Source organism: Ceratotherium simum, chromosome X (genome assembly GCF_057802395.1).
Source record: "Ceratotherium simum simum isolate JZ-2026a chromosome X, ASM5780239v1, whole genome shotgun sequence".
In the NCBI taxonomy this organism is placed as follows: Eukaryota; Metazoa; Chordata; class Mammalia; order Perissodactyla; family Rhinocerotidae; genus Ceratotherium; species Ceratotherium simum.
Genome location: NC_141940.1, coordinates 93440490 through 93452738, shown reverse-complemented (window position 1 = coordinate 93452738; position 12249 = coordinate 93440490). Strand labels below are relative to the sequence as shown.

The 12249-nt window shown below is 43.8% G+C and overlaps 1 protein-coding gene across 1 annotated transcript in view; it reads right to left on the bottom strand.

The window, feature by feature from the left end:
* MAOB (monoamine oxidase B) overlaps nt 1-11755 on the bottom strand; it is a 111181-nt gene extending 99426 nt beyond the window's left edge. Inside the window, exon 1 of the mRNA XM_004435014.3 lies at nt 11610-11755. Coding sequence (XP_004435071.1) covers nt 11610-11655 — 46 coding nt within the window. The 5' untranslated portion in view covers nt 11656-11755. The remainder of the gene's footprint in view (nt 1-11609) is intronic.
* Nucleotides 11756-12249: the final 494 nt, after the last annotated feature.

Genomic DNA, 12249 nt, shown 5'->3' with positions numbered 1-12249 from the left:
CCTAATGAAGTAACTAAGAAGCCCATTATTAAAATTCTACCATAAAGTAAATTCGTGAAACTTTCTTGGGATGACAATTTTGCAATAATTATTAAATGCCTTCAAAGGATTCCCAACATTTATTTCTAGGAATTTCCCAAAGAAATAATCAGAATTATGCACAATGGTTTAGGTATAAGGATATTCACAATAGCTTTAAAATAGCAGAAATTTGAAAATAACACAAATGTTTAGCAATAGGAGATTGGTCAAATAAACTGAATACAATCATATGAAGTAATAGAAAGTTATCAAGATCGTATGCAAGAACAGCATTTAAGATGGTGAAATATTCATAATATGTTATTATTTATTTTAAAAGAGCTACCAATGAGTATGGTAAATATGATAGATGGTTTGCAAAAAGAAAATATAGGTGGCAATAGTAATAGTGGTTAGGTTTTTGTGGGGTTCAATTACAGATGATTTTCATTTTCTTTTCCCCTTTTCTGTAATTTACAGATTTTCACAATATGTATTATTTCTGCAATTCACATTACTAGAAAATGTTCCCACCTAGCTAAAAACATTCCTTAAACTGTAAATCACCATGAAGGAATGTGACTTTGAAGCCAGGTACCTGAGGGTTACTATAGATATTCAATAAGAACATGATTGCCTTTTGACCTTGTTCCTAAAACAGACATAGATGAATCTTGTCAATTTGCTGTTTTGTTGTTTAACTTGAGGGGTGACTTGGGTGTCGGGTCTCGAGGATTTGTGGGTTTGTTTTGCAGAAGAAAGAGAATGCCTTCAGGGAGGTTGTGATCACCAGATGGCTGGCCCCCAGCAGCCTTTGCAGATTGCCCAGGGGCTTATCAGGAGTGACCCCTTTGTTTCTCCTCAGCTCCTCAGCTCTATAAAACCCCCCTGCTTTTTGCTCTGGTTAAGGTGGATTTGAGTGAACCCCTGCTCCCACCTTCTTGTCTTGGTCAACTGGAATGGGGCCTTTCTCCATCTCCAAGTACCGATGTTTCAGTGTCTGGCTTGCTGCGCATCAGGCACACAAACTTGAGATTAAGAGGTTCGGTATCAATTTCACCTTTCATTTATATCAGTGGCCTTTCTTCTTAAAGTTTTTTGAGATAATTTTGGTTACTAATTAATTTGGTTATTAATTCTTCACTTTATGCTAAGTTATCTGAAAAAGAGGCCCTGTTGCATAACGAAAGCTCTTCCAAATTGCTTGTTGCTTTAATGTAGAAAACTGGAAAATAATCCAAAGAAATGAGATAAAATTAAAAACACATAATTATAAGGACACAATTTAAGAAAGAAACACAATTTGGATCACAGGAATAAAATGTTGCTCTGTCTCCAAAAGATGAAGTCAGGAATCCAAATTCAATATAAAAGAATCATTGGAAATGTTTGGGAAGTAAACCAAAAGGGAGGATGATTTAGGCTAGAAGTAGAGCAGATAAATCTAAGGAGGACACCTTTATCAGTGTGCAATTCTGATAAGTGTTGATGATGATGATGATGAGGCCAGAATGAAAAATGGCCTAGGTAAGAGCTGACTAACATAAGACCAAGAGCTTAAACTTTCAACATCAAGTGGAAATTAACCAGGATATGACAGTTAAGATGCCGTTAAATGGAGACTATGGTAACATGACTAACATTTGAAAGGTCAGATCTACCCAAAGATGCTTTCTGATTGCACCCTCTTTCTCACACAACAGGTTTCAATGACAACTTTTATATAACAAATAGGATGAACTATGCACTTTGTGTTTTAAATTGCCCAAGATGTATATCTGTCATTTAGTAAGCTGAGTCACAGCCCTCGGGAAGAAAATCTCTTGATTTTATAAAAAAAGAAAAATCTAAATACAGTCAAGTCCTTCAATTCCAATTATAAAACTTCAGAGGGAAAATACTAATTATTTTTTTGTGATACTCCCTTTCTGGGTAGACTCTCAGCAAAATAGAAGAAAGGAAAGTGTACCTTCGAAGACCTCCTTCCCATTCTTGCCTCCCTTCTCCTCCTTTCTCTTGCACCCTGCATGGGATAACCCAATTCATTTAATCAGCTGATCATCTCTCAACCTGTTCCTGAATTTCTACCCAGCTCTTGGGTTCCCTGGCTCTAGGGTTGCCCTCCTCACCTATCAGCACACAATTGCCCACCTTATCTTTACAGCATGAATTCAGTGGCTCCCTATTTCCAAACACAGAAAAACCTAACTGCTCATTGTGCTTTTCAATGTCCCATTGGTTGATCCTGCCCTCCTTCTACTAACTTTATTACCCATCTCTCCTCATCCTATTACTCTAGCCTTGCTGCACTTTTTACCTTCCTATACATAGAAATATCACCTGTTAACTGGAGCCTGAGGCCCTATGATTTATATTATTCCTCCCATCTTTAAAGCCTGCCTCTTCTTCTCTACCTACCCAAACCTTGACTGTTCTTCAGGACCTTCCAATTCCACTCCCTTAATGAGACCTTTTCCAACCCCTCGGGTCTTACAGTGATTTCTTCTATCTAATTTAGCCCTTGGGTCCCACAGTACAGAGCTCAATTATGTACTTTTAAGCATTCCTTTTTGCTTGTATGTGCTGGTCTTGTGTCTCCAGCTGCATTTTAAGTTTCCTGAAGGTAAGAACTTGGTCTTACTCTTTTTTTTTTTTTTTTTTGCTGGGAAAGAGTCGCCCTGAACTAACATCTGTTGCCAATCTTACTCTTTTTTTTCTTTCTCCCCCATAGCCCCAGTACATAGTTTTATATTCTAGTTGTAGGTCCTTCTAGTTCTTCTATGTGAGCCACTGCCACAGCATGGCAACTGACAGATGAGTGGTGTGGCTCCGCGACTGGGAAGCGAACCCAGGCTGCTAAAGTGGAGCACGTTGAACTTTAACCATTAGGTCATCAGGGCTGGCTTGGTCTTACTCTTCTTCTGTACCTCTCTTCAGTAAATAAACACCTGCTGACTTTAGAACATTGCTTACTGGGACTTGGTTTTCTATAGTACCTTTGTTTACTGACTTAACCAACGAGGCTGAGGATGGATCTAATTTTCTGAATGTGAAAGTAGAAACAATGCATTTGAAGTACTAGTGATTTTTACCTTCCACCCAGCACCATTTGGTCAGGTTCTTGTTGCAATTGCACTTCCTCCTAAAGCTGAGGGTTCATCCCCCAGGGCAGTAATTTTATTCAAAAGAAGTGACTATGAGGCCTGGAGTCAGACCTTTGGCCTCTCTTGGTCTGCTTTTCCTTGGACTGAAAACCAAGTGTTCTCACACTATTTAGGTAAAACTCTAAATACGCTTCCATCTTCACTCACCAATGATTCTCATAAAGCAAACATTTTTTTAGCTCAGAAAAAGTTTATGTGATTTGGATGTTCAAAGTCAGGAAAGAATTTTATGCCATTATTAAGGGAAATAATGACTTTTACACAGAGACATTACTAAAAAGCTAAGCCTAACAAACTTGGGGCCCTTGAATAATGGTAATGCTGCATGTTAAACCTGAGCAAATCTCCAAAGCATTCTGTTATGGGGATAAAAACACTTATTCTGAACATGGGCTCTCAATTTGGCTCATTTTTTTGGACTTAAAGAGTATTCAAGGGGCCAGCCCCATGGCCTAGTGGTTAAATTCGGTGTGCTCAACTTCGGCGGCCCAGGTTCAGTTCCCAGGCATGGACCTACACCACTCATCAGCAGCCATGCTCTGGCGGTGACCTACATACAAAATAGAGGAAGATTGGCAGAGATGTTAGCTCAGGGCGAATCTTCCTCAGCAAACAAATAAAAAAGAGTATTCAATCTTGTACATTTCCAGGATCCTCTCAGTTAAGTACTGCCTGTTGACTTGTAAAAATAGCAGAGCTAACATTTATTGAGCATTCTGGGAGTTAGCCCCAGGACCATCACTCCACTTTGTAAGTGAGGATCTGGAAGCTGAGGAAGCAGGTAACTAGCTCAAGCTACACCGTGAGAGACACAGGCAGGATTTGAACCCAATCCCTAGGCTCCCAGAGTCTTTGCATTTAACTTTTGCATTATCCCGCTTCCTCCAGGGAGTGATAGGTTAGCTCTATTCTTTCAATAGGTTTCTGCTTATGGAGCTTGCCTTCTCTGGGTCCAAAGCCTGAAAAGAACCATGATCCTTACCAAGGGATTCTATCAATTTAATTCAATTTGTTGGGACTAGAGTGGGCTGGGTTCCTTGGTAAACACCAGAAATAGAGAGATAAATCATACAAAGGCCCTTACTATGAGCAGTCTATAGTCAGGTGAGGGTCCAAAGATGCTTAAACAGGTAATTTAAATTAAACATGGTAAATGAGATGTAGTAATAGAGATACCCATGGAGCTCTGTTAAGACTGTAAGTATAATGGCCATCAAATCCAAAGATGAAACTGAAGTTAGTGGTAGCTCTTACACGGGGTCACAGGCAACTGTACACATTTCATTTGTCCCAGGTGCTGACTGACACCTGCCATTATACTATGACTTTGTCACATGTAATAATTTAACATTCACTAATTTTAAATATTATTTAAACTGTAGAAGTTCTAATTCAATGTACATCAGTCAAGTGCATATGCGTATACAGTTTGAATCTTCACAGGAATAAAGAAATGTACTAACATAGAATTTGATGATAACATACTAGTTGTCATTAATGATATCTGGAGAAATAATGCTTGACACTGAAACATTATACGGACTTCACTATGTCAATGGAGCATTGAAATGCTCCTGAGGTCCAGAATGCTAGAGAAGTAAATTAGAAACTAAATTATCTCTTCAAGTTCATAGGATAAATTTGACCCAGAGGCCACCTGCGTATTTATTGTCAAAAATGCAGGAATCAGGGGCCGGCCCCGTGGCTTAGTGGTTAAGTGAGCACATTCCGCTACTGGCGGCCCGGGTCGGATCCCGGGAGCACACGACGCACCACTTGTCCAGCCATGCTGAGGCGGCGTCCCATACACAGCAACTAGAAGGATGTGCAACTATGACATACAACTATCTACTGGGGCTTTGGGGAGAAAAAGGGAAAAAAGGAGGAGGATTGGCAATAGATGTTAGCTCAGGGCCGGTCTTCCTCAGCAAAAAGAGGAGGATTGGCATGGATGTTAGCTCAGGGCTGATCTTCCTCACAAAAAAAAAAAAATGCAGGAATCATTAAAACAGTTGCTTTCAGTTATAAGCTGTAGTATTTTAGAACAAACTTTGATGACACACATATCAGTTGCACAAGGTAACCACTTTACTAAAATCCTCTCATTGCATGTGTCTTTGTAGCCATGTGAATGTGAACAAAACATATCAAATGAATTCTCAGTTATTGTTACAGAGGAAATGGCTGCTCCGATAATGAGCAAAGGTTAAGAAACTGGAACTAGCTTCCCCCATAATGATATTTTCACTGGGAGCAGAAGAAATTAAACATGAAAACGAATGCTAAATTGAGTAACAGTGAGGTGATCCTAATATTAACATCTGCCGGGCACCAAATGAATTAGAAGTCTTCATATACAAATGTGTTCTACATTGTTTAGAATATCTGACATATTTATCTCTTAAATATATATTAAAAATTAATTAGAGTTTAAGCTTTTTCTTTAAATTGAGCTGCTGGCTCTCTTGCATCATCTGAGTTAGTAAATCATATACAAGCCAAGAAAGTAGGGCTGGGAAGCAGCATCCCCGTTACAGGATAATATTGTGTGTGTGTGCTTGTGTGTGCGTGCGTGTTAGTACATGTATATATACAGTCACTAGTCACTTCCTCAGCCCAAAGTTTGGCAGTAGAGTCAGCTGGAACATTGGCACTTCAGATCCACTAGTGGTTAGTGACCATTTTGTCAGCCTGATTAACACTGGCAGGCTCGCCAGATGCCAACCCTCATTCCAAGCACTTTACATACATTTTCTCTTTCAATCCTCTCCACCACTTTTTGAAGTAGATACCATTATTATCCCTATTTTCCAGATAAGAAAACTAAAGCACAGAAAGGTTACCAATTTTGCTTAAGCTGGCACAGCTAGTTAGCGGTGGAACCAGGGTAGATGCCATGATCTTAACCTCTATGCTCTACCACTGCCCCTGTATGACAGGGAGCCTAGACCTCAACACCCAGCCAGAGGAGAAGGAAATTGTTGCCATTGATAATGGCTGAGCCAAGCCTTAAACGTGCCCTGGTGACTTCTGAGGATATACAAAGACCTAGAAATTGTGCTCTGGTGGCACCTGGCTCTGCCCACACAGTTCACCAAGCAGGACCCTCCCACCAATGTGTCCCAGGTATTAGAATCAAGCAGAAAGAACAGGACTTTGTCATTCTAAACCCTCACAGAATTGCTGTGAGAAGTCAAGCTCCTGACACTTTGCCCAGAATGTAGGCAGCACTCAATATGCTAGCTCTTTTTATTATTTATTATTATTAAGTAATGTTATTAAATAAATATTATAATTTATTATTAATACATTTTTGATTTATTATAATTAAGACAGGAGTCATGTGGCTGAAATGAGGACCAGGTCAGAATCAGAATAACAGCCAGGCTCCAATATGTCTCCTGATGAGGAACACGGTGGGTCCCAGAGCCAGGGTGAGGCTGAGCTCCTCAGGCCCCTCGCAGGAGGGCATAAAGGGATGGGGTGGGGCAGGACGAGGCTGAAACCAGGCAGGTCCAACCTTGCATCCTGTTGCCACCTTATAAAAGCCTCACAGCAAGAAAAATAATTGGTTGGTGAAGAGGAAAAAGTGATGACACAGAAATACCTGCTTCTGCTCCCATATATTGAAAAACCCTAGAGGTTAAATAAGAATATATTTTCCAAAGGTACAAGCTGAAGCCATAATGACCACTGTGTACAGTCCTTCATGTGCATTCTTTCTAATCCTAGCAAACCCCGCCCCCCCGCCATAAAGGCATTAGGAGTCTCATTTTACAGATGAGGCAGCTGAAGAACAGAGAGGTGATGGAACTTTTAATAGGTTAAGTGTAGGAAATGGGATACATAATGAGTCTGTTTGATGTTAAAGCATATATTGTTTTAATTTGCCATACTGCCTCTATATCCTCTTCTCAACTGGGATGTACCAATTTCCAAGCACTTGTATACAATTATTATTTAGAACATTCAGGTGGGTTACAGGAGTCCAGGGAAGTTCTCCATCTTTCTTCATCAAAGGTGAGGAGGACGCTTTGCTATTAACACACAGGCCACATCTGCCTACCGCGTCCCTCAACTCATGATCCTTTGTGGGTCATCTCTGACGCCCCCTGCCCAGGCCTGTCCCACCAGCCTGCAGCTCACTCTCCTAACCACACAGATCACCTGGCAGGTGTTGGTTACAATTTGGAAGACTGGTTCCCACTCTTTCAGGATCTCAGCCAATGGCCTGCCACCCTCAGATGGTCGAATATCCTCTCTCAAGCCTGGTAAAAACTTTCTCCTTTCTGCTTGGAGTTTCCCTTTTTTAGCTTTTATTTTGAAGATTGAGCAAGAGCCATTCCAGAACTGCAAAAGATAGTTTCCATGGTTGCATCAGCCCAAACACTAAAACTGAGAAGCAATGTGCTGCTGTCCAGCTCCACGTGGGAAATGCCATTACCCTGCCAAGTCTCCAGAGATGACCTGCTCCTTGGGTGAAAGAGATTTCAGTAGATATGCATTTATATACCACACACATTTCTAAAAAGCTATTCTACAGCTGCCTTAGAATTTTTCAAACATTAAAAAAGAAAGTTATATATTAACCCACTATAGACCTGATACATCTGTTTATCCCAAAGAGAGCGATTAAAATTTGCTGACAGCTTTAAAAACTATCAGAGAATTACCAGAATGTCCCAAGTTTAATAATTAACAAAGTTTAAAAACCAGAGTCAAATTCAGACACGTTTAAACATAAATCATTGTGTCAGTCACCTACTAATTCTAGAATTCTGATTTTACTACTTTTCCCATTCTCAATGTGATTTGGCATGAAATGCAAAAGGGTTGGTAGTATATGGATGTGAATTTCAAATCCAATCGATTGCTACTTTGTTGGTGTAAAGTTAAAGTTCATTAATCCAACACATTTATTGAGTGCTAACGGGGCCAGGGAGAGCTCTAGAGCTGGGGGTTGGGAGTTCTCTAGGGAGGAAAAGAGACACCTCCTCAGGCTCCAGAGGCTTACAGCCTAGTGGAGGAGAAAGATATTGAATGAGCAATTACACTAATAAGTGAACAATTAAAAATGCATGGAAAAGAACAAGGTGGCAGAGGAGAGTTAAGCATCTAATCCAATTTGGGGGGATTCGGGAAGGCAGCCCTGAGAAACAACACCTGAGCTAAGATCTGAGCTTTACTAAGTGTTTTTCAGTTTCTCAGTTTCCTCACCTGTCTCCTCAAACTACGGAGAATGACTGAAATATCTTCCTCCTTGTGGAGAAGGTAAGTACCTTCTCTTCCAGTTCTGGCCTGGACGTCCTCTCCTCTCTACACTCTTGGTTTGGGTCATTTCATTTACTTCAGTGGCTTTAAATAAAACTTCTCTGTCACACACATCTGTAAGCCCAACTTCTTCCCTGCATTTCCAACTGCTAGACATCTCTCCCTGGATGTCCTCCCGGCTCCTCCAACTCTAGATGCCCCATCTTTCCCCCAACCTTGCTCTTCCTCTCCTTCACATCCCTCTCTTTGCTAACACCATCACCATATTCCTGTCACTTGACACATGTCGGTCTGTGAATGAAAAATCTTCAGTGGCCACTCATTGACCACAGAGGAACTAAACCTTTTGAGGATAACATACAAGGCTCCCCACAATTCACCCCAACTGACCTTTGTAACTAGGTCTCCCACCAGACCCCCAACTCTCCACACCGAAGTTCTTAAGGTTACCTAAGCACACTACTGTGTTTTTTCACATATTTGTGATTTTATATAAGCTGTTCTTTAGCTTAAAATACTTTCTTCATCTAGCCTCCTGGTGAATTCATATTCATCCTTTAAGACCTAACTTCAAATGTCACCTCCTCTGTGAAGTCTGCCCAGATTTTCTCAGGCAGTGACTGACATTCTCTCCAATCACCTTCTCTAGAACATTGTGCATGCACTACTAAAGCATCTATCACAGTTCATTAGTATTAATTGTTCATGACTCTGCCTCCCACATCAGCTTGTGAGTGCCCCAGGGACAACAGCCCTGTATAATTCATCTTTTATTCCCTTTGGGATAGGATGTGGGACAGGAAGTAAATGTTCACTGAATAAATGAATAATGAATTAATGTGGGGCCAGCCCCATGGTTTAGTGGTTAAGTGCGCATGCTCCGCTCCGCTGCTGGCGGCCCGGGTTCGGATCCTGGGCACATACAGACTCACTGCTTCTCCGGCCATGCTGAGGCCGCATACAGCAACTAGAAGGACGTGCAGCTATGACATACAACTATCTACTGGGGCTTTGGGGGAAAAAATAAATAAATAAATAAATAATGAATTAATGAATGAATCACTCTTGTGGCACTTAACACTTTCTACCTTGTATTGTCTTTGTTTGGGTATCTCATCTCCCTTCCTGGATTGACAAATCTTCCAGGGCAAGAACAGTGTGATCCATTTTTGCATTCCCTACCACAGTCTTCCCTAATGCCCATTGTTTGAATAAATGAGTAAAATTTTTGAGTAAACTGTCACACTTCGCAAAGCTATTTTCTCACACATTGTTTCACTTGCCCTTCACAATGACCCTGTAACCTAGCTATGACTAATTGATGTTATCCTCATGTAGCAGATAAGCAATTGAGTCAGGCCTTGGAACCCTGCTTGCTTGGTTTTTAGAACAATGCCTATTCCATGTAATATTCTTGAGAAAAGGCAGATCTACTCATCAGTCCCATGTTTTGAGAGTTTGGGGGTGAATGTAGAGGTTCACCATTGCTTGTAAAAATACCTAAAGCCCTATCTACCCCTCCTGTATGAGTCTAACATGAATAATTTGAGTGAGCTTGAAGGTTTGGAGTATGAATCAGAAAGGGCAAAATAAAGAGGGAAAATAGAAGAATCTGAACCCATTGGACATACGTTGGGGAAGATAAGGACTTTGCGCGCCTGGAAGGAGAAACTTCAGCTTCCATAAAATGGGGTACTGTGCAAGGCAACATCAAAAGCACTTAGTAATATTTTCTAAAACACCTACGTAGATATGTTTTTAAGTCCAAGCTCCTCTCGGAGAGAAGATGTCAAAAATACTGAAAGAAAACTGAATCTCTATAGCCTCGGCCCCCCACAGCACGTTGTTGTGCTTATGCATCTATGTGGCTGCAGCACCCAGTGCTGCACACTGCAGTGCAGGCACAGAGCCCAGTGTGGGTGAGCTCAGGAGGGCGAGCGAGACAGAAGAGGTAGCCTGAGATCTGGCCCAAAGGTGAGGAGGGCTGGAGTGGAAGGAGCAGCACAGGACCAGGGTCAGCCCCCAACATCCAACGCCTTGGCTTCCTCACCAGGCACGGGAGAGTAGGAGCCTCTCTGTCCTGCCTGCCTCACGGGAGCAAGGCTGATCCCTGCTCCTAAGATCTGGTTAGGGCAAGTCTTAGCCAACAGATCCATGAGTTTTGGAGATGTCTGAAGCAGACATCCTGCTCAAGCAGCAGGAGGCCCTGAGTGTTTGGCCAAAGCACCCCCGGAAGTCTGTTAAACAGGCTGTTCTGAGAGTTTTGCTTATTCCCACTGACGCCATCCCATATGACCCACCTGACCCCCCTCAGAGGGTGGGTCCCCCCACTGACCCCATCCCTCCTGGCTTCTGTCTTTGGGGGCCCCTGCCGAGGGCAAAGCTCCTCCCGTGTCTGAGAGGGTAGTCTCTGTCCCTATCCCTGCCAAATATGGGCTACGCCAGAGAGCCAAGTTTCTCCGCCCTAGCCCACTGGGCAGCTTGGCCACCCTACCTTCGTTGTCGGGGGAGGGAGCAGGAGTGTGGGGGAGAGGATGGGAGAAAAGACATTTGCCAAGAAGGCCCTGCAGCCCCAGGTAGACCCATGACAATCACAGAACCACAAAGAATCAGGGACAGGAGGGTCTCCGGCAATCGATGGCCCCGGGGTCCAACTCCTTCTTTCTGAACCGCGAGCTGTTCAAGGTCGTTTTCCTGGTGCCAGGATAACAGTATGTTTGATGCATGCCAGCTCCAAGCGAGGGTGCGGAGTGTCCACGTCAGGCTGGAGCAAATGACACTCGCTTGGGGCAAATAACTGACCTTCGCGCCACCCCACCGTAGGAGTCTCTCGCCTGCCCACCCCCTTTCCCCTAGCTTGGAAAATTATAGCCAGCGCAGGCTTGGCAGCCTTCCGGGGGAAAAGTTCAAACTCTGGTCCCAGACCTTCAACAGATTTCCAGCCCCCGGCTTCTGTCCAAGGGCGCACCAAATCCTTCCCCCGAGAGAGGGTTCTGTGCACGGCGCTCGGGACCCGCTAGATCCTCGCCCTTGCACGGACAGTCCGGGGCTCTTAGGAGCAGCCCCCGCCCCCACGGCCTCCCCGCGCGCCTCCCCAGGCGGCCACCTGACCAAGCGCGGGCGGAGGAAGGAGGGCGCGCAGCCGCAACTGACCTGAGATGCCGCCCCCCACCACGACCACGTCGTATTTGCTGCTCATGGCGCTCGCCCTGCTCCGCGCCGCCCGGTGCCTGCTGCTCCGATCTGTGGGTCTCGGCCCCCGCCCGCCGCGCTGCCCCCGCGGACTAGTGCCTCCGCAGAGCAGCTATATTGCCCGCCCAGGACGCTTAGGCGTGGAGCCCCGCCCGCCCGCCGACGCGGAGGCCTAGTGGAGCGCTCGGCCACCGCCTCCGCCCGCTGCTCCGCCGCCCACAGCTGGGGAGGGCGGGCGCCTGGGCGGAGAGGTCACCTGGGGCTCCAAGAGTCCCTCCCCAGGGCCACCACCCCTGGGCTTTCTGCACAGTATTGTCCCATCATCCTCCCTAGTGAGCCATTTAGCTTGGGGGCTGGGAGGATATCAGATTGGGTGCCTTCTTCCAGCACCCCAATTACTCCGGGAATGGAGCGATACAGATAATAGCAAACATTAATTGAGTGCTTTCCAAGTACCAGGCACCGTACTAAGCGCGTTACACGCGTGATTCCAGTTAAACCTTACAACAACCCATTTTACAGATGAGGAAAGAGAGAAAAAGTAGTTAGTGAAAGATAAAAAACCAGAAATAATAATTTTTTTAAAAGGCCAGGAAGGTTC